Source organism: Muntiacus reevesi, chromosome 1, assembly GCF_963930625.1.
Source record: "Muntiacus reevesi chromosome 1, mMunRee1.1, whole genome shotgun sequence".
Taxonomy (NCBI): domain Eukaryota; kingdom Metazoa; phylum Chordata; class Mammalia; order Artiodactyla; family Cervidae; genus Muntiacus; species Muntiacus reevesi.
This window is the reverse complement of record NC_089249.1, coordinates 120,582,666-120,609,493: the sequence shown is the minus strand read 5'-3', so window position 1 is coordinate 120,609,493 and position 26,828 is coordinate 120,582,666. Positions and strand designations below refer to the sequence as shown.

General features: G+C 36.6%; 1 protein-coding gene across 2 annotated transcripts in view; it reads left to right on the top strand.

Moving 5' to 3' along the window:
• PRKACB (protein kinase cAMP-activated catalytic subunit beta) overlaps positions 1–24,952 on the top strand; it is a 152,857-nt gene extending 127,905 nt beyond the window's left edge. For both annotated transcript variants that reach the window (XM_065910276.1, XM_065910269.1), the window contains exons 9-10: positions 12,825–12,989; positions 21,663–24,952. In XM_065910276.1, coding sequence (XP_065766348.1) covers positions 12,825–12,989; positions 21,663–21,788 — 291 coding nt within the window. In that variant the 3' untranslated portion in view covers positions 21,789–24,952. The remainder of the gene's footprint in view (positions 1–12,824; positions 12,990–21,662) is intronic.
• The last annotated feature ends 1,876 nt before the right edge of the window (positions 24,953–26,828 follow it).

Sequence of the window (26,828 nt, the reverse complement as noted above, 5' to 3'; positions counted from 1 at the left end):
CTGTCAGTTTAAGTAGAGATGAGCCCGATTCTTCTCACCATGAAGAAAAGAAACTAGGCTTTAAAAAATTCCTGGAAGACCTTCTATACATTTTTGACAGAATTCATGGGAAGGAAGAGTTTCCTCCTTTTTCTTATTCTTCCATGTGGTATGCTCTATTAGTTTTTGTTTGTTTGCTTGCTTGCTTTTTGATCACATAACATCAATCTTGACATGACATTACCTTGAGATGTGATTCAATTGACTGTTTTGTATGTTGTGGCTTTCTAAACTTCCCTGGTGGCTTAGATGGTAAACAATCTGCCTGCAATGCTGGAGACCCTGGTTCTAATCCCTAGGCCAGGAAGATCCCCTGGAGAAGAGGATGGCTACCCACTCCAGTATTCTTGCCTGGGAAATCACATGGACAGAAGAGCCTGGTGGGCTACAGTCCATGGGGTTGCAAAAAGTTAGACATATCTAAGTGACTAAACAACAACAACATCAAAGCAGAAATAAATCTGATCAAACTCTTAAAGAATCTGAAAAGTGATAGGGGAAAAAGAAAAATCTGTTACTTTGTATCTCAACCAGATTCATCCTCTATATTTAATATGAAAGTTGATCCTTATTATTTATGAACTTAAAATTCATAATATCAGCTATTCAAAAGGTACCCTGATTATTCATAATGTAATTTATCTTTTTTTTTTTTACCAAGTCTCAAATTTAAATTATGGATACTGTATAGCTAGGCTTTAAGGATAAGACACAAATAGAATGAGTCTCTTCAGTCACCTAGAACCCACATCTCAACACAGTATTGTTCCATATGTCATAGTGTATATGCAGTCTACAGAGATCACAAGATTTTCAGTTCTGTTTTACTGCATTTTAAGGGGGAAAGTTCTACGTTGTGGCAGTGTTCACACACAAGGGGACTTAGTAAAGAGCACATACTTAAACTATGTCAAAGGTGAAAAATCAATACCTCTTAGAGATATTTAAGCTAGGTTTTGAAAGATTTACACTAAAGTAATATAGAAAGGCAGAATGAAATGTTTAGATAATTAAGTGTTACTGCTGTCCTTGCTACACTTGTAGATCTCTAGGCTTCTCATTTCTTATCTTTGTAATTGCTTTCACCCACAGAATACTAAAAGTCAAAAGAACTTTTGAGATTAACAAACTAAAAATCAAGAAAAATTAATAGACTAAAGCAGGGATTTATGTTTTTAAGAATTTGAGAAGTAATTATGTAACATCTCAAGAGAAAATAAAGACCAAAGGCCATATACTAAAATACTTTTAAATAACTGAATGGGAGAAGTGTATTTTACTAATACAAAGACTAAGAGTGCAGAAATTATAGTAATATTTCCAAATAATTTAATTACAGTTAATTACAAAGTTCCTGAATCTTTACTATATTGCTTAAACATCCTTAACTTCATAGTGAAAGTGGCTCAGTCGTGTCTGACTACTTGCAACCCCATGGACTGTAGCCTGTCAGGCTTCTTTGTCCATGGAATTCTCTAAGCAAGAATATTGGAGTGGGTAGCCATTCCCTTCTCCAGGGGATCTTTCCAACCCAGAGATCGAACCCAGGTCTCCTGCATTGCAGGCAGATTCTTTACTATCTGAGCCTCCAGGGAAACTTCATAGGAGGAGTCAAATTTTCTGACAGGATGCTATTGTCATAACTAAATTTTATTCACTTAGGAAAACTACTTTCATTAAAACAAGTGTATCTTCATCTGTGTAAATAGGCCTGTATTTGTCAATCATTGTACACTGTGTAAAATTTTTTTTGGCTATTTATGAATATGTTCATATCAAACTTTAACATTTAGGATCCAATGTTAGCGTAAAATTTAAATCTGCATATATTCTAAAATTATAACAGTTTAAATCCTGGTCGTCTTAGAAGAATAGGAACATAAAATTTTATATCACAATATCTGACTTTTTTTTCTTTTTTATTAGATATGATAAGGTGTTTGGTATACTGCTGTTTTTAACTAAAGGTGCCAGATTATCTCTCCCCATAATGGATATAGAGTTGTTTTCATTTCTTATTATCTTTTCTCATCTAAAGTAGAATTCATGAAAATAAAACATTATTATTGAGTGATCCCTAGGATCTGTATTATGTAAATATGAAATCATGTTCACATTTTCCACTAAAACCATGTGTTTTGGCACTCAGATTCAAACTAGAAGTTGTCTCTATCCACATTATAAAGCATTATTGTCTCTCTGTTTAGCAGCTAAAAGTCAAATTGGAGATTAACTTGTTTTCAAATTTTTTAATTGTTCATGTCTTTGATAATCCAGTTTTGGTCTTACAGATCCTATATTTGTATTTAAAATTTCTTAATGGTTTTAATGATGTCAAATATTTAAAAACATACTTTTCATTCAGAATTTTTCTGATTTTTTCAAAAGCGTGTTATTTTATGCAACAGTATTTTATGTTGAGTATATTTTCTGAAACCATGTTATTAATATAAAGATTATAGGTATCATTGACTTATCAAAGTTCAAATAAATAAGTTTAATAAAGTGATTAGTTCACTAACATATGTACATTTGAACATTAGATTGTTACATTCTTTCTCTATTTACAGTATTTTAGCTCAAACTGATACTTTTCAATGCACAGAAAGATGATCAATCAGCTTGTTAGATTCTCTCCTACACATATTTTGCCTTTAATAAAAAACAGAGTAGGTGGTATTTAAATGTCAAATTATTCATACCATATTAAGATTCAGGTTTAGAAATGCCTAGTTAACAGAAAACTCTTAATAATTCCCACATTGACTATGCCTCATCCTAGCAATACATATGCTGAGTTTCTGTATATAGTCTTTAAATTTAATACCTCAGTGCCATATACTCTATAACAAGAATCAGTAATGGTTTCTACAGCAACTCTATCTGGCTTCATTACTCTTAGAAATGCAAAAGTTAACATTGTACTGAAAAATGATATTTGCAGATAAGGTGGCAAGCAAGCAATAGCTGTGTGAAAACCAAGAATTTTTGATTTATGTAATTAAAAAGAAACTTTTAGCTCCTAAAGTTTTATTCCATTTTTAATGACCACCAAATATGTACAAGAAGACACTATACAAAATATCAAGTTATAAACCTAGGTATACACAGAATGATCAAAAAGAATCAGTTAATTTTTTTTCCTGAAGGACCTTCCACATTCACATGAAGTGAAGTATGGATGATTAGCAGCCAAATGACTATTCCCTTTTGTGCCTAGGGTCCCCAAGATGACCCCCAGGTTAGATGATTCACTAGGAAGATTCACAAAGTTCAGCATATAGTGATACTCAGGGAATGAATACCTTACATTGTAGTAAGTACCTTCATTGTAAGGTATCTTACAAGAAAGTTTATAAAGTGAAATCAGCAAAGGGAAAAGGCATTTACGGTAATGTCCAGAGGAAACCAGGACAAACTTTCAAGAGTCCTTGCGCAAAGGGGTCAAAAGGCAAACTTTATTTCTCCAGCAATGAATTTTGGCAACACAGATAAACTGTTGTCTACCAGGGAAGTACAGTAAAAACTCAAGGCCCAAGGATTTTATTGGGATCAGATATACATCTTCTATCTGGCACATACCAGAATCTGAGATTCCCACAACAAAAGCAAATGTTCAGCATAAGCCATATCGTTTGTAGTAAATCTAGGTGCAGTGAGCCACTCGTGTCACTTAGGGAAATTTCTTTTCAGTTTCTGGAACTGTGACCATTCCAATTCCCAGATACCTGCCAAGGGCCAAACTGGCTGCCAGGTCTTCCTCAAGGGTAGCAGTCTCAAGCCTGCTATATTATCTCTTTTCTGTATATTCCTAAATAAAATACACATGTGCAGATATACTACTACACTTTTTCGAAGGCCCCACTGCTAATACTTTTTTGAGAAATTAAACTGCCATTTTCTATTTGGCCATGGCTACAGTCAAAGACACTTATAGTACTCAATAGTCATTTTCATAAAATACAAAAGCATTTATACCATATGCATAAAATCCAGGGCAGTTTTTTAACACCTTGCTGTGGACATTTAAAATTCTTCTTAATACCTGCTGTGAGATAGTCCTTACCTTAGGAGTCCTATGGGCAAATGATTGCAACTTGTTTTGTAGAACATGGAATGAGGATGGGGTGGATAATAGCCTTCTGCAACCATCTGAATTCATTATATCTATGCACTGTTTCTGCATAGGTGAGAACAGATCAGAGAGCCCACAATCATGGTACTAATATAAGTATTTTGTTAATGTCCTAGATGTTTCTTCTTATGTATATAGGATCCAGTACTATGAGACTGAGTCCTATGAGATAGTGTGGAACTTAGCACCATATCTGCTAGAAAGTACGTATGAAAAGTTATGTGTTCTGAAAAGTTAACCAATGTTAAGTTAACTAAGTTAACTAATGCTCAGTTTTTCTAGATAATTTTTTAACTATGATCATAGATTTCTTAGAGCTAAACTAATTTAGAGAGAGAATTTCTTAAAATTTATCCCAGTGTGCAATGTGGGCAGAAGTTGACAGATTATTGACTGTGTACAAACTCTTTTGAGTCATTTAAGCCCAGTAAATTTTATCCTGATGCAGGATAAAATGTTACTAGTTGAACAGTCTTTTCCTCCGTAACTGCAGAAGAATAGCGGTAAAAATTTCCTCCTCTTCAGTCAGAGATCAACTTTGTAATTTCTGTGATTAAGTTAAAAATAGACAAATTTGACTCTTGTCTTACTTTGTTTCTAAAATTAAAAATGAGTGAATTTAAATCATCCAGATTGGATGGATACCATAACAACATGCATTGATTTTCTTGTTAGATATAACTTCCTCTTAAATTTTTAGAAGGTAATAGTTATTTCTAAAACCAAAATGCACAAGACTATAATTGATGTTACAACCGAACAAATATTCGGTTGTTTGCTCAGTTCAAACTTAATTTCATAGTTATTTTAACATATTGTGTAATATAATTTTACACAGTTGTTTAAGAAGGTATCAGCTATATTCACAATTTTGTCCTTATAAAACAATACTTTAGTTGTCTATTTTCTTCCTCACTCTATCAAATTTAAGTGCCTTAAGAAGAGAATTTGTTTGTTGTACAATTTTAAAAGGTGGAGCATGAGAAAAGAAGAAAAGAGGAACTTCTTATACTCTGCAGTGACTTTTCTAGTACACTTTGTCCTTGAGTAGTCTGGAAACATAATGATAAATATTGCTGACTTCTAGGTTCCTTTTTTGAATCGGAAATTCAGCTTCAGATCATTAAGATATTATTCTAAAATGAAACATGTATTGAATTAGTGCCTCTAAGATACTAGGCCAGTTTCATAGGGAATTCCCTGGCAGTCCGCTGGGTGGGACTTGGTATTTCACTGCGGTAGTCTCAGTCTCTCAGTCATTCTGACTCCGTGGTCGCATGGACTGTAGCCCACCAGGCTCCTCTGTCCATGGCATTTCCTAGGCAAGAATACTGGAGTGGGTTGCCATGTCCTTCTCCATCACTGCCGTAGACCGAGGTTCAATTCCTGCTCAGGGAACTAAGATATCACAAGATATACAACATGGCTGGGGAAAAAAAGGCAGTTTCATAAAAGTTACCTATTTTCTTTTCACACCTGCCAGATGAAATATACTTTTATCATTTTACAGATGAGATAAGTGAGGTTATCTCACTTATCAGAAAGGTAGAAGTTTGCCTAAAGTATAAAGAACTGGAGTTGGAATTGGAACCCAGGTATTCTTTCTCCCAAAGAAATAGCTTAGTAGAATTCTTGAGATGACAAGGATGTTCCATTTTATTTAGTTTAACTCCCTTATCCTATATGTAGGTAAATCAGGGCTCCGAATAGCCCAAAGATAAAAGCTGCTGCTGCTGCTAAGTCGCTTCAGTCGTGTCCGACTCTGTGCGACCCCATGGACAGCAGCCCACCAGGGTCCTCCATCCACAGGATTCTCTAGGCAAGAATACTGGAGTGGGTTGCCATTTCCTTCTCCAAGATAAAAGCTAGTTAGTGGCAAAGCAGGAAATAGAATCTAGTTCAGTGGTTTTTTCATTACTCCTTCATTTGGCCTCAGTGACTCTTCATGATCTTAGCTTTCTTCTTGAATTACTCATGTTTCCTTTTTTTTTAATTGGCTTAAAAAACCATATAATTCTCATGAAACTCTTTAAAAAGGGGATGCTAGAATGCTTGGATTTATATCCTCATTCTTTTAATTTTTTAAATTTATTTTAATGGGAGTATAATTGCTTTACAATGTGTTACTTTCTGCTATACAACAACATGAATCAGCTGTATATGTACATATCTCACTACCCCTACTCATCTTTCCTTCTAAATCTCTTTAGCTTGATCTTCTCTTTTTGCACATCTTTCATTGGTGGTCACATCCTCTGTATAACTTTTAATACTAGATATAAAGAAAGATAGTGAAGTTGCTCAGTCGTGTCTGACTCTTTGCAACCCCATGAACTGTAGCCTACCAGGCTCCTGCATCCATGGAATTTTCCAGGCAAGAGTACTGGAGTGGGTTGCCATTTTCTTCTCCAGGGGATCTTCCCAACACAGGGATCGAACCCAGGTCTCTCACATTGCAGGCAGACCATCGGAGCCACCAGGGAAGCTTAATACTAGCTATACATGACTCATAAGTTGCATAGTTTTGCATCCAACTTCCTGAGATCTCCACTCAGAGGTCTAATAAATATATCAAATTCAACCTGTCTAAAACTGACAGATTTTTGTTTTCCTTAGCAAATCTGTTCCTCCCACCATCTTTCCCATCTCATTTGATGGCAGTATCATCCTTTCAGTTAATTTCAGCTACTCAGACCAAAACACCCCAACGTTCTCAAACCATATTTGATGCATAGAAAACCATATTGCTTCTATCTTTAGAATATGCACAGAATTCAGCTACTTCTTAATACCTCCGCTGATACTGCTGTCTTTTGAGTCACTAGAGTAGTTCTTTAAAAAACATTGTCAGATCTTGTTACTCCTTTCAGAACCTTGCAGTGACCCCCATTTTCTTCAGAGTAAAAAATTAAAGACCTTACAAAGAAAGATTTTGCCAGGAATGATGGATGACAACATTTTTAGAGGGTCATGTTTGTTGCTAAGTTTCTTTCTCACTGGAATGTGAACATTGTGGAGGCAGGAATCTATGTCTTACTTTGGTTTTTCTACTATATCCCAAGCACATCTGTGCCTAGCATATAGATGGTATTGAATCAGTGTTTATTGAATTAAGTCCATGCATTTGTTGTATATTTATTAACCTCATCGTATATGACCAGTGCTAGATATAGCAAATCAGTTGCAGCCTCTGCCTTCATGAAGCTTTCATGAAATAGATGCCTACTCTCAAAGATACCAGTTCAGTTGGTCTTCGGTGTATTCCAATTATATGTATATTTTTTAATTATTTCAGATGTTTTTCATGCACATCATGTATTGAAAGCTTATGTGTGTATACCTCACTACAGAAGTAGATTTATTCTTAAGAATATATCATTAGGAAACTCAGAAGTAACTTGGTCTCTGCTGCTGCTGCTAAGTCACTTCAGTCGTGTCCGACTCTGTGCGACCCCATAGATGGCAGCCCACCAGGCTCCCCCGTCCCTGGGATTCTCTAGGCAAGAACACTGGAGTGGGTTACTGTTTCCTTCTCCAATGCATGAAAGTGAAAAGTGAAAGTGAAGTCGCTCAGTCGTGTCCGACTCTAAGCAACCCCATGGACTGCAGCCCACCAGGCTCCTCCATCCATGGGATTCTCCAGGCAAGAGCACTGGAGTGGGGTGCCACTGCCTTCTCCAAACTTGGTCTCTAAAGGTTGAAAAAGAATCCTAAACAGGAAATATTAGAGGATAAACATCCAACAAACACTTTAAGGAGCACATACTGCACAAAGCCCTCTTTCGTGTTAAATAATCCCAGTTTCCAATAACCTTATCACTTAGATCTACTGGTTTAATGGGGTTAGATTGTCTCTTTTCCAAATCTAGCTCTTTACAACTGCTTTCACATTATTTGCCCTATCACATATTTTGTGCTATCCTGGCCTGAAGAAAGATGTAGGAGTCAGGAGAATCAAGTTATTTTCCCAACAATGAAGCTGAATTGATAGTCTCACTGGAGCTCAGGTTCCTTATTTTTATTTTTTTTAAAAAACAGGTTCCTTATCTTTAAAATGAAGGTTTAGACTAAATTAAACACCATCTAGCTGCAGTTATCTAGAATTCTGACTTTACTTTCTATATCTACATATGTTAGAATTGATAATAGTTAAAGAAACAATGCTTATCAGAATTTGATAAAGTTTTGAAGGAAGAGTTCATCGCTTTTACCATTATAGAAGTCTTTGGTGTTTCCCGGTTAACATACTATAAATAAAAGTCTTCCATTTAAAACATCAGTCAGTTCAGTTTAGTCGCTCAGTTGTGTCTGACTCTTTGTGACCCCATGAACCACAGCACGCCAGGCCTCCATGTCCATCACCAACTCCCGGCGTTCACCCAAACCCATATCCATCGAGTCGGTGATGCCATCCAACCATCTCATCCTCTGTCGTCCCCTTCTCCTCCTACCCTCAATCTTTCCCAGCATCAGGGTCTTTTCAAATGAGTCAGCTCTTTGCATCAGGTGGCCAAAGTGTTGGAGTTTCAGCTTCAACATCAGTCCTTCCAATCAGATCAGTCCTTCTCCTTTAGGATGGACTGGTTGAATGTCCTTGCAGTCCAAGGGACTCTCAAGAGTCTTCTCCAACACCACAGTTCAAAAGCATCAGTTCTTTGGTGCTCAGCTTTCTTTATAGTCCAACTCTCACATCCATACATGACCACTGGAAAAACCATAGCCTTGGCTAGTCGGGCCTTTGTTGGCAAAGTAATGTCTCTGCTTCTTATTATGCTGTCTAGATTGGTCATAACTTTCCTTCCAAGGAGTAAGCATTTTTAATCTCATGGCTGCAGTCATTTTTTTGGAGCCCAAAAAAATAGTCAGCCACTGTTTCCACTGTTTCTCCATCTATTTGCCATGAAGTGATGGGACTGGATGTTTCATTTATTTTCTGTTTTTTGCTAATTTCAGTTAATGAATCAACATAGCTCTTTGGAATGTTCAGTAAACAAAGTACCTACATTTCTGATTACATTTCAGAACAATCATAGAAAACAATATTTTCACAATCATTCTCATTATTTCCCATCTAGTATATTTTAAGGATATGACAAATACCCATCATTAATATGGCTTACTATGGGAGTGTGGGCTACCTATCATAATCTCTGGGGGAAAAGAAGGTGTGATGTGGAAGTGAGGAGGACACGTATAGAATTTCAGTTTCCCAAATGATTCTGGTATCTACCATTGCAACCCTCTACCACTACTTCCCACTTGAGAAACACTGTTCTGAGGATTAAACGAATAAACATATTCATTAACTAATTCAAGACCATCACTGTATTTGCATTCCAAGTAAGGAACTATTTTATTTAGGTGTCTGTATTGTTTATCCACTTCATTGCATATTACCTGAATTCAAAAGGTTTATTTGTAGTACATCACTATCATTCTGAACATCATGAAGGGGAGAATAACTGACACATTACATTGAACAGTTCATGAAACCTCTATTCTAAATGAAGATAGTGAAAGAAAGTGAAGTCGCTCAGTCGTGTCCAACTCGTTGCGGCCCCATGGACACCAGGCTCCTCCGTCCATGGGATTTTTTAGGCAAGAGTACTGGAGTGGGTTGCCATTTCCTTCTCCAGAGAATCTTCCCGACCCAGGGATCGAACCCAGGTCTCCCGGATTGTAGGCAGATGCTTTACCGTCTGAGCCACCAGGGAAGTCCTGGAAGTCTACTTCAAAAAAGTTATTTCTTAAGAATCTAAACAAAATTAGAATATAATCATTTTATAAATAATTGTGGTATTTTTAAAGTGGATGGTGTGTCTTTGAATACCTTGTATTCTCTAGTTTTTACTCCAAGTAGGGTAAAGAAATGTGCAGATACTTTTAAGATAAAATTTCAGTCTTTTATAAGGTTCCTGACAGTAACCTTGAAGTTAAAGTATGTACCCTGAAGTCAGAGTCCTGGTTTGCTATTATAGCTCCCCCACTTACTATCTCTGTAATCTGGAGCAAATTGCTTAATCCTTATAGGTCTTAATTGCGTCAGGTATAAAATGGGGGCAATCATACTTATTTAGCTGTTGTATTTTGGATTTTATGAGCCAGTGCATGTAAAGTGTTTGGCACAGTGCCTAGGAAGCCATTGTGTCAAAAGTAGGAACTAGAGAGGGTGGTAGTTCACATGTCTTTTTTTTTTTTTTTGAACATATAACCTCTTATAATCTGTACTAATGCAAGCTTTGCAGAAATGAGGTTTTTTAGTCGCTAATATGAGTTGACGCCAAACCTTCAACTTTCAAATAGTCTTTGGTTACTTGAGACAAGTACTAGTTTTCCTCTGTTATGATGGTGATTTTAGTTTATTATTTATACTAGTGATCTGTTTATTTATTTATTTATACAGATATTTATATTTATATTTATTTATATAGATATATATTTATCTGTTTATTATTTATACTAGTGATCTATTTATACTATTATTTATACTAGTGATCTGTCACTAGCAGGGGAAAAGAAAAGCAACTTCTGCTTAACATAGTAAATAGCATTGCAAATAGTGTTTCCCAAACTTTCTTGTATAGATGAATTGTTTAGAGATAGCAGCTCAGATTTTCAGGTCAGTACCATTATCACCTTTGAAGTAAGCCCCAGGAATCTGCGTTGTTACCCTCTGCTTCCTAGTGGATGAAAGTGATCCCTGGAACCACACTTTGAGAAACGTTTATTTACAGAATAGCTGTGAGTGGCAGTCAGAAGACTATGGTGATGAACCTAGTGTTGCCATAAATTTCTAGCTCTGCATCCTGTTTTAACTTCTGCTTTGAAAACATAAGAATCTATGTTGAGTACGTTGAACTTTTTCAAAGTCAGAATATAAATTAAGAAGTTCTATACATTTGAAGTGTAATAAAGAGTAAAATTCATGGAGCTGGGAATTGTAAGACTACATTTCGAGTCTAGTTCTGCTGCTTTCTGATGTGATGACTGGGTAAGATACATAATGTCTCTGAATCTTAGTTTCTCTATATTTATTAATAGAATACAGTTAATACTGTATTCATCAAGAATGTCATATTGTTCAATATGTAAGTGCCAAGGAATCAGAGACTCGTTTTCGTTCACTGTTTGTGCATCCAGCACCTAGAATAGTACCTGGCACATAGTAAGTACTCAATACACTTTTGTCAGGTGGGTGAACTGTCTTATTTTAAGTGGTCTAATAAATCCTAGGACTACAAACACAAAAATGACACAGTATCTTCCCTCCGGAAATTCACAGTCTGGGTGAGACATACATGCACGAATACTGCAGCAGAGTTAAACGAATGAGTGCATGGTGAAGATCACCTGAGGTTATGTCATGATACACAATGCAAGTTACAGGTGCCGGTGGCACTCGTAGAGAACCAAAGAAAGAATGCTGGTTCAGAAATGTATCTATTAACCCTTTAAAGCATTTCTTCAAGATTTATGGTCAGTTTGAAGTTAAGGCCATGATAATCCAGAGAATGGTGTTCGTGTTTAGTGAAGGTGGGAGCATGAAATTGAACACACAACAGGAAAATGGGGTTAAAATGAAAGTGCACGTGCTCACACACATGTAGCTATATGCATACATACCTGTGTGTTTGATGGGGAAGAGGGCAGTGGAAATGAGTGAACACAATTGCAGAGGACAATGGAGAAAAGGTAATAATGAAAGAAAATAGTAAGGAGGCATAGATGTAGCTATTCATTCCAAAATCATCCCTTAATAGTACCCATTTTAATTTTTCAGTACTCATATTAATAATAGGGTGAGAACTGGGAGTTAGATTGGTAGAGAGTTAGAGAAGAGTGTTTAAACAACACAGAAAGTAGACCTAGGTCTCCAATGACTGATACTTTATTTTATTGATTACCTGATACATAACATCTTCACTTATTTGGAGTTTTTTTCTTTGTTTTTAAGGCTGGAGACCAATCAACTAATTATAAAATCTTCACAATATAGAAAGTGGAAACTGCTTTTAAACCAACCTAAATCATTTTTGTACTATTGCATAATAGCAGAATTATACTCAAAAGTCACCCACTAGTGAAAGAAAAGTGGTTTCCTATGCTATGAAAGGCAGTGTGGGTTTTTATCATCATTTTTAGACTGCTTTTTTGATCATCTCTTTAAAAAATGTGCATACTGATATCTTTCATATGCTGCTTTTTCTATTTAAATTACAAGTTTAAATTTGTTTCTAAGGCAAAAGTTTATAATATGGGATCCAAGGGGTCTATCTTGAAGATGGGTAAACCTTCTGACATTGCTGGGAAAGTTCTGTAATTATGCACATTTTTCTGGAGAGGCGTCCATTTTTCTGGAGTGAAGGTGAAAGTGTTAGTCACTCAGTCATGTCCGATTCTCTGCCACATCAATAGTAGCTCCAAAGTTTATGACCAAAGCAAGATCTTAAGAGAACAGTTTTAATTCATTCACTTAAATAATTATCTTTTTAAAAGACTACTGTGGAGACTGAAGTATGTAGTTAAAAGTATTTGAAAGTCAGCACTGCATATTTATGTTTATATAATGATCTATCACATTTAAAAAAATACCTTTCAGAGATGTCTTGAATCTTAGAATGTGTGTCTTACCACATGGTCTGTTTTGCAGGTTCGATTCCCTTCTCACTTCAGTTCAGATCTCAAGGACCTTCTAAGGAACCTACTGCAGGTAGACTTAACAAAGCGGTTTGGAAATCTAAAGAATGGTGTGAGTGATATAAAAACTCACAAGTGGTTTGCCACAACAGATTGGATTGCTATTTACCAGAGAAAGGTGAGCCTGTTCTTTCTTTAATTTAAAAGCTTTTCAAGTTACTATTTAAATTATATGTAGTAGAGGTATCTTCAACTTAGCACAAACTTTTAGTATTTTTTACCTTTTGAATTAATCTTACACAAGACTTAAAGAACCTTTTAGGGCTTCCTTGGTGGCTCAGTTGTAAAGAATATGCCTGCTAATGCAGGAGATGTGGGTTTGATCCCTGGGTCAGAAAGATCCCTGGAGAAGGAAATGGCAGTCCACTCCAATGTTCTTGCCTGGGAAATCCCATGGATAAAGGAGATTAGCCAAGTACAGTCCATTGGGGTTGCAAAAGAGTCAGATATGACTTAGTGACTAAACAACAAAGAACCTTATAGCTCACAACTTAAATGAGTTTTCTCCTTGATAGAAGGGAAAGTGTATGTCTGTATAGATCATCAATTGGAAATATTTTCTTTGTTAAATTTTTCCTACCCATACCTTTTATTTTTCATAATGCCATGGCAAGTACATATTAGTGTCCTAATAATTTGCACTTCAAAACTGATGTAAAGTCACATTAGTAAGACAATATGTAAACAAATATACTCACCTACCCAGAATTGGCACACAGCCAGATTTAGTAACATTTAATTGTTGGATTCATTAAGATACTTTTCATTCATCATTACTTTACCTTTGGGATAAATTGAGACATTTAAGAAAAACTTTTGCTATGCTGAATTACCTTTATCTCTCCTTTTCCTTCTTAAATGCCCAGTTAAAGATAATTCATATGAAGTGTTTTCATCTTGAATATGTTAATTTTTTCTTTTTCTTTTCCTATAAAACCAAAACATCTAATGTCTCCAAAATTTGCCATATCTAATAATGCTATGAAGCCATATGAGTGAATTTCCATGGGAAAAAAATGTAAATGCTCTAATTGTAAATAGTCATTTTTCTAATTTATAGTCTTATAAAAGGTTTTTTTAACAGTTAAAAAATTTTTAATTCAGCAGATAGAAAACATAGCAAGACCAAAGCAATGTGAGTCCAGTACAGCCTTTGTATCTCAAAGAGGGATTCAGATACTCTCTAACCATTAAATTCATGAAACATTGTCGTTAGCATTATTATCTCAACTGAATGTGTTATGTAGTCAAGAATAAAGTCCAGAGCAACTTAAAATAGATTTTAGATGTAGTGAATAAATATTGTGTGTTCATGCTCTGTCATATCGACTCTTTACCACTTCATGGACTCCAGTCTCCTCTCTCCCTGGGATTTTCCAGGCAAGGATACTGGAGTGGGTTGCCATTTCCTCCTCCAGGAATCAGTAAACATACCATATTTCCCCTAAATTTCCTAGCACCAATGTAGTGCTTTAAAATTTATAAAAGCAACACTGTAATGTCTCATTTTAATCTTTGAAGTAATTCTATGGGATAGGTGATACCATTTTCCCCAATTTACTGATAAGAAAATCAGCTTAGAAAGGTTAAGTGCTTTAAATTGTTTGAGCTGTTAAATCACATCTATATTAGCTTCCATGGTGGCTCAGGGGTAAAAGAATCCACCTGTCAATGCAGAAGACACAGGTTTAATCCCTGGGTTGGGAACATCCCCTGGAGAATAAAATGGCAGCCCACTTCAGTATTCTTGACTGGGAAATTCCATGGACTATTGACCCTGGGGGGGGGGGGGGGGCGGGGGGCCACAGTCCTTAGGATTGAAAAGAGTTGGATTGGACTTAGCGGCTAAATAACAACAACGTATTTAATTCTGGGTTCTTCAAATTCCCAGTTCCAGGATCACATTAGCCCTTTCAGTTCAGTTTAGTTCAGTCACTCAGTTGTGTCCAACTCTTTGCGACCCCATGTGAACCGTAGCACGCCAGCCCTCCCTGTCCATCACCAACTCCTGGAGTTTACCCAAATTCATGTCCATTGAGTCAGTAATGCCATCCAACCATCTCATCCTCTGTTGTCCCCTTCTCCTCCTACCCTCAATCTTTCCCAGTGTCAGGGTCTTTTCAAATGAGTCAGTTCTTTGCATCAGGTGACCAAAGTATTGGAGTTTCAGCTTCAACATCACTCCTTCCAATGAACACTCAGGACTGGTCTCCTTTAGGATGGACTGGTTGGACCCCTTGCAGTCTAAGGGACTCTTAAGAGTGTTCTCCAACACCACAGTTCAAAAACATCAATTCTTTGGCGCTCAGCTTTCTTTATAGTCCAACTCTCACATCCATACATGATCACTGGAAAAACCATAATCTTGACGAGACGGACCTTTGTTGGCAAAGTAATGTGTCTGCTTTGTAATATGCTGTCTAGGTTGGTCATAACTTTCCTTCCAAGGAGTAAGCATCTTTTAATTTCATGGCTTCAGTCACCATCTGCAGTGATTTTGGAGCAAAAAAATAAAGTCAGCCACTGTTTCCACTGTTTCCCCATCTACTTGCCATGAAGTGATGGGACCGGATGCCATGATCTTATTTTTCTGAATGTTGAAAAGTTTAAGCCAACTTTAAGCCAACTTTTTCACTCTCCTCTTTCACTTTCATCAAGAGGCTTTTTAGTTCCTCTTCACTTTCTGCCATAAGGGTGGTGTCATCTGCATATCTGAGATTATATTTCTCCCAGCAGTCTCGATTCCAGCTTGTGCTTCTTCCAGCCGAGTGTTTATCATGATGTACTCTGCATATAAGTTAAATCAGCAGGGTGACAATATACAGCCTTGGCATACTCCTTTTCCTATTTGGAACTAGTCTGTTGTTCCATGTCCAGTTCTAACTGTTGCTTCCTGACCTGCAAACAGGTTTCTCAAGAGGCAGGTCAGGTGGTCTGGTATTCCCACCTCTTGAAGAATTTTCCACAGTTTATTGTGATCAACACAAAGGCTTTGGCATAGTCAATAAAGCAGAAACAGTTGTTTTTCTGGAACTCTCTTGCTTTTCTGATGATCCAGAAGATGTTGGCAATTTGATCTCTGGTACCTCTGCCTTTTCTAAAACCAGCTTGAACATCTGGAAGTTCTCAGTTCACATATTGCTGAAGCCTGGCTTGGAGAGTTTTGAGCATTACTTTACTAGCGTGGCAGATGAGTGCAATTATGCAGTAGTTTGAGCATTCTTTGGCATTGCCTTTCTTAGGGATTGGAATGAAAACTGACCTTTTCCAGTTCTGTGTTCATTGCAGAGTTTTCCAAATTTGCTGACATATTGAGTGCAGCACTTTCACAGCTCATGTTTTAGGGTTTGAAATAGCTCACCTGGAATTCCATCACTTCCACTAGCTTTGTTCGTTAAAGACCTTTTAACATGGCAACCCACTCCAGTATACTTGCCTGGAGAATCCTATGGACAGAGGAGCCTGGCAGGCTACAGTCCGTGGGAATGCAAGAATTGGACATGACTTAGCCACTAAAGAGAAAGATTAAAATAAAGCCCAAACCATAGAGCAATACATTGCTTCTTAAGATATTCATAGATTTTTACATATTCTCTGCTTAAATTTTATGCTTTGAGCATTTACAGAGTAGGTCGACTGCCTCAGAAGGCAGTAAAAAGTGTGTGAACTCAGGTTAGGTAGACACTGATTTGAATCCCAGATCAGCCAACCATTAAGAGTGAGAGTTCAAGCAAATTACTTAACTACTTTAAAGCATTAGATTTCTCATCCTCAACATTTAGGTTAAAATAGTGAATGCAAAAGAAAATAGTTTGGAGAGAAAAATTAAATAGATTGGCTCTATTTTTCTTGCTGGTTGAGGTGTGTTTCATACAGTTGTCATGAGGTAATTTGTTAAGTAAATAGATGTTTAAATCATCTTAATCCCATCATTCAGACAGTATCTCTATTAACAGTTGGCATATTTCTTCCTTTTATTTCTGTGCTTTTCCTCACTATAGTCCATTCCAATGACTTTAGCAACCACCTTCAATAGTAAATCTGCTTCCTCCAGGCCTTCATTTTCCCCTCAACTTCAGACTGTACATGCATACTTAGTCATGTCCAACTCTTTGCAACCCCATGAACTATGTAGCCTGCCAGGCTTCTCTGTCCATGGGACTTTTTAGGCACACTGGAGTGGGTTGCCATTCCCTCCTCCAGGGGATCTTCCCCACCCAGGGATCAAACCCGAGTCTCCTGCAGCTCCTGCATTTCAGGAAGATGCTTTACTCATTGAGCCATCAGGGAACCACCACATCATTTTATGTAGGTTTATAATGTGATTTTTTTCAATTTTCAAAATACTTATATATTTAATATGTGGAATTTGTATAAATATTTATAAAAAATACATATTTCAGTTTTCTCCAGTTTTATTGTAGTAAAGTACATATAACGTAAGATTTAATATGCTAACCAAATGTAAGTGCCCTGTTCAGGGACATTAAGTACATTCATACTGTTGTGCCACCATCACCGCCATCCATCTCCAGAACCTGCTCCTATAGAACTGAAACTGTGTACCCAATAAGCAGTAATTCCTCTGTTTTGTTGGTCTTCCCAAATGTTTATGTTGTATTGGGGGATCTTAATTAGGATTATGTGTATTAATTAAAAGAAAACCAAAATTTTGAAATTTCTTCATAATGAACATGTTATATTTGTGCAGTTATTCAAATATTTTCTGTTATTTGGTAAAGTTTTAGAAACCCCTTACCTCATACAAGTCCAATTTCTTTCTCAAAGTTTTTCCTTAAATTTATATTTTGGTTGCTACTGTGAGTATGTTTCTTTCCCATTAAGAGTATGGGAGAGAAAACATTTCTATGTTTATTATGATTGGCCACCTTAATAAGTAAATTCTGCTATTGGTTTCCTTAGATGTTACTGGATGATCATCACAGTGGGTAGAGGTGTCATTTGTCTTCTTTTTAATATCTTTTATTTCCATTTTGTTTTATTTGTATATGCTAGAATGTCTAAAATAATATTTTAAAAGTGGGCCTGTTGAGCACTCTTATCTTGTTCTCTTTTGAATGGGAATGCTTTTTATGCTTTACCACCAGATAAGATATTAGCCATTTGTCTTGGATAAGTATTCTTGATCAGGTTAAGGAAATATCCTTGACTGCCAGTATATTGTATTTTATCTTCATTGACATGTTAGTATAAAGAGTTATATTGGTGAGGTATCCTAACATTCCTGAAATGAATATCCTTTAATCATAGGGTATTATTATTTTAATATCTGCCTGAAATTAATTTGCTAAAGCTTTATTTAGGATTTTTACTTCTATAGTCTTAAATTTTATCAACCTGTAGTTTTTGTTTTTCTGGAGTTGAAATTATATAGATTCATAAAATTAGGTTGGAAATTTTCCATGTTTCTTTGGGAAATTTAAGAAAGATAGGAATTATATTTATACCTTGGAAATGAAAACAAATTAATTCTGTGGATATTGGCCTCTTAAATTTTTGTCTCATTAATTTTTGAATTTTATATTTTTCTATAAAATCATTTATATCCCTTTGTAATTATCACTATACTATCTTTATTGTTATAGTATTGTTAATTAATGCTATATTTAGATGAATTAATTAGATTTCCTTGAGGTTTGTCCTTATTAATATTTTAAAAATTTATGATGTATTTTGAATATTTTAAAACTTATATTTAGAAATAAACATTTCTCCTGTTACTTAGCCAATATTTACTATTCTATGCATATCATGTATTTTAAACAGTTACTCTTAAAATGGGTAGAACTGCTACTGCTCATCTAAATGATGAGCCCTTTCCAAAGAGCTTGGTTTATCTAGGTTAAACAGCTTATCTGCTGAGAAGTAGCACAGTAGATATTGTATTGGGCAAACTGACTGATAGTAAATCTTGATGATTAACAGAAATGAACTTGGGAATCTCTGGATAATTTACAAAGAGAAATAATTCAGTACTTTAAAAATAGCCATTTGTTTTAGTATCATGTCCCTGATAAGTATGTAGATAAGTGCAAAAATGATAGTAAATTTGAATAGTTTTCATAGCCTTTATTATTTGACCAAGTGCTCATGAACAACAAAATAGTCAAAATCATCTGGCACAAAGACAGAAATGGAAGAAAATGGCCTGGACAGCTCACACTGTGCAGTCATTTTCTAGAGATGATTGGCTCAATAGCTGTGATCCTAAATTACTGCCTGGCTAGACATGAAGCAACTGTCTGCCTAGCTCATTGTTCTGTGTGGTGCAGACCTGCAGGCCCCCATACAGGGCACACAAGGCAACCAGTTAGATTTCCCATTCCTACTTATTTTTTACCTTATTTTTTTAGATGTCTTGTTTGTGTGTATCTTGTAATAATTTAGCCATGTGTGTAAATTATTTATAAATAAAAAACTACATTTATTGGTGATATATACTCAAAGATGTTTTAGTAAAGGCATATTAATCAAAACTCGTTGGAAATCACTGGTATAAATATTAGAAATAGCTCTGGACTGAAAAAATGTTCAGAATTTAACAATTTTGTAATTATAAAAGACTTTTTTTTTCAAATTTCCCAGAAAGTCTTGATAGCCAGATATTTTAAACAAAATAATCTTGGGAATAAAAAAAATAACCTAGACAGGAAGGAATTAAGGAAAGGAGGACAGAAAAATAGACTTCAGAAATAAACTGATAAAGGAAAGCTGGAGTTCTGTAACTTTCAGTTCAGTTCAGTTGTTCAGTCGTGTCCAACTCTTTGCAACCCCATAAACTGCAACATGCCAAGCCTCCCTGTCCATCACCAACTCCCAGAGCTTACTCAAACTCACGTCCATCAAGTCGGTGATGCCATCCAACCATCTCATCTTTTGTAACCTTAATTACCAGCATTTTGATGGCAGCAGTGAATTATCCTAGAAATCTCAAGTTTGTTGGTCTGTACCATACTTTGAAGGAAGATGTTGAGATTAACAGCAAACCTATAGTTTGTTTCTTCTTTTAATGTTGTTATCATTTAGGGACTTAAAGGCATTTAAAGATTGCCACTGCATTAGTAATAATAAGAATTTATTTTCCTTAGTATTTGGAAATTCTCAGGCATTTCTTTTTCCTCTTTTTCCATGCAACCGAGCAATTAACTCACTTCTGACACTTCCTGTCTGGAGATACCAACTGCAAGTCCAGTTTGTGCTTCTGACTAACAAACTATAGATCAAGATTCCCCCAAAACCTTGGGGTTCGATTAACTTGCTAAACTGGCTCACAGAACTGAGAAAAGTTGCTTACTGGATTGACCAGTTTATTATAAATGGTGTAACTCAAGAATAGCCAGATGGAAGAGAGGCCTAGGGCAAGGTGTGTAGAAAGGGGATCCTAGTTTCCTGCTCTCTCCAGGCATGCCATTCTCCCCAAATCCCCACTGATTCACCACCCCAGAAGCTCTCCAAAACCCAAACTCTTTCCTTTTGGGGTTTCATGAAGGCCTCATTATATAGGCATGATTGACTCAATTACTGCCATTTGGTGTGAGTGTTCAGTTGCTCAGTCATGTCTGACTCTTGGCGACCCCAAAGACTATAGCCCTCCAGACTCCTCTGTCCATGAGATTTCCCAGGCAAGAACACTGGAAGGGGTTGCCATTTCCTCCTCCAGTGGATCCTTTCAACCCAGGGATCGAACCGGTGTCTCCTGTGTCTCATGTATTGGCAGACAAATTGTTGAGCACTGAGCCACCAGGGGAGTCTGACTGAACTCAGTTTCCAGCCCCTCTTCCCTCTGAGATCAGGTTGTGGTATTAGTCGCCCAGTCGTGTCCGACTCTTTACAACCCCAAGGACTGCAATCAGCATCAGTCCTTCCAATGAATATTCAGGGTTGATTTCCTCTAGGATTAACTGGTTTGATCTCCTTGCTGTCCAAGGGACTCTCAAGAGCCTTCTCCAGCACCACAGTTTGAAAGCATCAGTTCTTCAAGCACTCAGCCTTCTTTATGGTCCAGCTCTCACATCAATACATGACTACTGGAAAAACCATAGCTTTGACTAGACAGACCTATGTCATCAAAGTAATGTCTCTGCTTTTTCATATGCTATCCAGGTTTGTCATAGCTTTTCTTCCAGGGAGCAAGCATCTTTTAATTTCATGGCTGCAGTCAGCATCCACAGTGATTTTGGAGCCCAAGAAAATAGAGTCAGTCACTTTTTCCATTGTTTCCCCATCTACCTGCCGTGAAGTGATGGGACCAGATGCCATGGTCTTAGTTTCCTGAATGTTGAGTTTTAAGCCAGCTTTTTCACTCTCCTCTTTCATCTTCATCAAAAGGCTTTTTAGTTCCTCTTCACTTTCTTCCATAAGGGTGGTGTCATCTGCATATCTGAAGTTGTTGATATTTCTCCCAGCAATCTTGATTCCAGCTTATGCTTCATCCAGCCTGGCATTTTGCATGATGTACTCTGCATATAAGTTAAATAAGTAGGGTGACAATATACAACCTTGATGTACTCCTTCCCCAGGTCAGGTAGTGAACTGAAATTTCCAGCCTTCTAATCACAGTGTTGGGTACCCTGGCAACCAGCCACCCTACTTAAGTTACCTATGGGCTTTCCCAAAGACACCTCATTAACATAACAAAAGACACATTTGCCATGCTCTACTCAAGAGATTCAAAGGCTTTAGGAGCTTTGTACCAGGAACTAAGAAGAAATATATATTTCTTATAATAAATCATAATATCACTCTTGTTTTCTCTGTTTCTCAATTACAGGTCGAAGCTCCATTCATACCAAAGTTCAGAGGCTCTGGAGATACCAGCAACTTTGATGACTATGAAGAAGAAGATATCCGTGTCTCTATAACAGAAAAATGTGGGAAAGAATTTTGTGAATTTTAGAGCAACAAGATGACATGGGAGCTCACACTCAGTCTTTGCACTCTGTTAAGAGATAAGGCAGAGCCGAGACCGTCCTTGTCACAGCAGTTACCGAGTTCCTTCATTCCAGCGACTGAGTGAGGTCTCTGTTCCTGTCATCCATGTGTGCACTCTGCATCCACCTCTGTAACAAGGCACCGCTACGCAAGCATTGTCTGTGCCATAACACAGAACTAGACACCCTCCCGCTTCCCTTTGGTTCCTCATTCTTCTCTCCTTCCACATCCATTCCGTCCTGTTTCATTTTCATTAACTTTTCTGCAAATAGTGCTCATTTTATTTTGTTGGTGTTTCAAATGGGCAGTGTTATGGCTATGTGACTTTGGAAGGGAAGGATAAATGTTGCTTTTAGTAACTCTTAACCAATATTTGTGTTGGTCAGTTGCTTGAAGGATATGCTTTCTAATAATTATTTTTACTTTGAATAGCTCATACTCAGTTGTTGCCAAAATGCTGGACAGTTTTTAAAGCTAGAATGTCTTTTCACCGAGGATATTTACACAAAACATTAACTTTCCTAGAACTCACTAATGCAGAGTAGCTAGACCCAGCAGTTTGAATACATACAGATCAGAAGCTCTGTCTCACTTCACTGCCTTTTCTGTCATCCTCCCCTTGAGTAAGTAAGTGACCAACCTGTGCAGTGTGACAATTGTGTCTCATTTGCAGGAAAAGCTAATAACATGGATCATAATCATCCAGATTCTCTCACTTGGTACCAGCATTTATGTAGGTATCAAGAGTAGAGTTCTAAGATTTATAAACTTTAACTTTCCATAAGGATTTTAGACAGTATTTTAATAGAACATGACTAATGAAAACGACAAATTTTTAAGTTTCTCAAAAAGTCCCCATTATAAACTTTTTAAAGGAAGAGAAATGAACTAAAAAGAACATTGATGTGAACAAATACTCATCTAAGTCAAACAAATGGCTTGACTCTTGTAAACGACATAGAGGCGCTTTTGTGTAGAGGTATTTGGTTTGTTTGCTTTGCTTTGTTTTGTCACAGTTAAGAACAAAAGTTGTTGCCAGGTGATTATGCTGGTAAACTGTATGTGTCAGCCTGAGATGGAGGCACTGCTGCAACTTCAGCTTCCGTCCTGCACCTCAGCAATGAGGAAAGGGGACAAAGTTTATAAAACTGCCACAACTGTATTTTAATTTTGCGGTGTGGTATTTTTAGATATGTCATCATTTCTAGCTTCTTTCAGTAAATGGAATTATGATCATGCAAATACAATTTTAGTACTTGTTTTTTTAATATACTTTTTTTTTTTTTTTTGCTAGCTGACTTAATAACATTGCTATCATGTGGAAATTTCAAACACTTTTGTCCATTTCGTTCACTGTTTGTTGAGAATTCATGGCTTAACTCAATTTTTTAATATTTTTTTTCTTTGCTTTTAAATTTCTCATCTGGTTTTATTTTTGTGTGTCAGTGACCTATCTTAAAACAACACACCAAAATTGTTGAAAATAAACTGTGTTCATCTTTATGATCAATTTACATGCATATAAGATGAGTTGTGTTTAGTCAAACTGACCTTAATGTGTATAAACACTCAGCTTCACTATCGGTGCAGGTAGGTCACTGACCCTCCTTAGTTTCCTGTGTGCCACACCTTCGTGAGACCTTTGAAGATGCTGACGAAATCTCTCTGAGATGTTCTCTGCGTCAGTCTGTGCATCTTTTGGTTGTCAAGTGTTCTGCATGGTCATGTCACTTAAGGCTGATACTGATTTGTTGGTCCACTTATATTTAAAATGTGCAAGGAAAATATGAAATACTTTGCTGTAGCAAATTTTATGTAACAATATATCATGTTAATAAATCTGAAACATCATTTGTATAAAATATTTTAGGTTTTTTGTATTTCATTTAGACCCAAGAACATGCTGATCATGTATTCAATATGTATGCTATAAATGCTATGGTACCTATGTTGTATATTATTGTAAAATTATTACATAATAATTTAGGTAAATCATAGGGGTGACAATTTGATTACTACATTTTTAGTTTTCAGTAATTAAAAAGATTTCTATGAATTCTAAAAAATAAAAAGAAAAAAGAAAATCATGAAATTACTACTGCCTGGCACAATTTGCTATAAAATCTGCCTGGGTGGATGACCCATAGGCATGCATTGGCTTCGAGGGCTATTTAGCCATTCCATTTAACTTCCCATTTGAAGGACATCAGCAAGCTTTGTCCCAATCCATCAAGGGAGTCTATTTCCAACCACTCAAATACACTGAATAGAATATCTTGGAATTATATAAAACTCCCAGTTTCAGCCACAATTTAGCCAAAAATAAGATAAAAAAACTTGAATAAGAAATAAGTGGAATGAATCAGTATTTAATCTCAGATTACGTTATTTGAAACAGAAGAAATAATAAGGAGATGACATTGTCGGGAAAGGAGCCATAGACTGAAGTCAAGGCACCTGAGTGTCAAGCCTTGCCTGTCACTATCAGCAGTGATCTTGGCCTCAGTTCTCATATCTGTGAAATGGACGAGTTCCATTAGGCAGTTTCTAAGGTCCCTTCTAACTTCCCCATGTTGTGATGAGACTCTTTTTATTATGACATTCTGAGGGGATAACATGCTTTGAAGTAAGTCTCAGTAAGGCGATATTCTAGGGCATCTTTCTTCTCCTTAATTCTTACAGTGTTCTTACAGTTCTTTGAATATCATGAGAACCTCATCTCTGTTCTGATTCCTTCCTCCTTCACTGAGGCTAAATATCCAATTGATATCAAACTGTCAGCCTACCAAAATGATATTGTGGCTTGTGGGCATTGCTGTCTTGTTCTGATATGTTCCTGTGGTGAGTGCCCATTGGCCTGAAAATACTCATTGTAAACCTAAAAAAATCATTTTTCTTTCCTACTGTTTTTTCTGCTTGTTGAAGAATCAAATGAGATAATGTATGTGAAAGCACCTTGTAAACTGTAACCTATCAATGTAAAATGTTAAGGTGTGTTGTTATTTCATTAATTACTTCTTTATTTAGAATGGAATTTCCTATGCACTCCTGTAGCTAGGAAATGCTGAAAACAACTGTGTTTTTTAATTAATAACTGCAAAATTAAAGTATCTTGAAAGGATAAAACAATTTGAGTCTTGGATTCTATTTAGTACCCTTATTTCCTGATTTATTTTCTGTGTATACTTCAGATGCTTATGGATTCCTAGTTCTTATGTATTTGGGTGAGAACAGAGCAATAGAGGGTCAAATGGCCACTAGCCTATTCTAACTGGGTGTTTACTGAGAAACTGCTAGATTTATTCCATAGTCTCTAAAGTGTTTCTACTTTTTCCTGATACTATTAGTCTAAATTACTTATAAAATAATGTTTGAAAATATTCATATTTTAAAGATTAACACTAGAAGAGCCCTCATCCTTACTTTGTAATAGTGAACTATGAATTTATAAATTTTTTTCTTTAGAGGTGTTTTTGAGCTTCACCATTACCTCTTCTGGTTTTAGCCAGGTTGATTAATGTGTATTACTATAGTTGTCATTTACCTCAAGAAATACCTTTTTAGGTAATTAATAACGTATCATTTTTTGTTTTGTTACTACAAAAGTTTATAAACATTGATGCATTTTATAACCAGTGACTTCTTCATTTTATCATTGTTAAGCTTGTGTAAATTCTAGTTTCCTCATTTCTGTATGTAACTGGTTCTAAAGATCTGGGCATATCTTCACTTCAGAACTATTATCATTTGAAATTCCCTCAACTTTTCTCTTACAAATGTTGGATATGAAGTTAAATGCTTTCAGTTTAGCTTTGCTTAACATTTTCTATATGCCTTCTGATAAGGGCTGAATTGTGTCCTACCAGAATTCCTATGTTGAAGTCCTAACCCACAGTACCTCAGAATATCGTATTTGAAGGTAGGCCCTTTATAGGGATAATTAAGGTAAAATTAGGTCATATGGTTGGACCCTAATCCAATAAGACTGTGTCTTTATGAGAGGAGGTTAGGACAGAGAGAGCACACAAACTGAGGGAAGACCATGTGAGAACATGAGAGGAAGAGGACCATCTACAAGTCAGAGAGAAAGGCCGCAAAAGAAGCTAACCCTGCTGACACCTTGGTCTTGGACTTCTAGCCTCCAAGAATGTGAGGCAATAAATTTCTGTTGTTTAACCACCCAGTCTGTAGTACTTTGTAAAAGCAGTCCTAACAAATGAGTACACCCAATGAGTGTACTCCCATGGTGAATGGCTTCCAGTCATCTCCCTTCATAATGCTTTATACTTGGCTAATACTGGCTTCCCCCATGGCTCAGTGATAAAGAAGCCATCTGCAATGCAGGAGACGCCACGAAGCAAGTTCAATTTCTGGGTTGGGAAGATCCTGTGGAGAGGAAATGGCAACCCACTCCAGTATTCTAGCCTGTAGAATCCCATGGACAGAGGGGCCTGGCAGGCTACAGTCCATGAGGTCGCAAGGAGTCAGACACAGCTGAGTGACTAAATAACATCAAGACTCACCATAAACCAAAAAGAAAAAAACAAACACTGGTCACAGACCTCACTTCACCTGCTGCTTGTTTCTATTCTTCCCTAGGATATTAGCAGGAAACAGTAGGTAGTGAGAGTGAGGGTGGTGACTGAAACCATGACTAACTCCTGGTCTGACTTACCCTTGGCATCAAACTATCTCTTGATGATACAACATAAAGTTGAACACACCAGACTCATTGAGTTTAGAGTATTTCAGTTCAGTTCAGTTGCTCAGTCATATCCAACTCTGCAACCCCAGGACTGCAGCACGCCAGGCCTCCCTGTCCATCACCAACTCTCGGAGTTTACTCAAACTTCTGTCCATTGAATTCGTGATGCCATCCGACCCTCTCATCCTCTGTCGTCCCCTTCTCCCACCTTCAATCTTTTCCAGCATCAGGGTCTTTTCTGAGTCAGTTCTTCACATCAGGTGGCCAAAGTACTGAAGTTTCAGCTTCAGCATCAGTCCT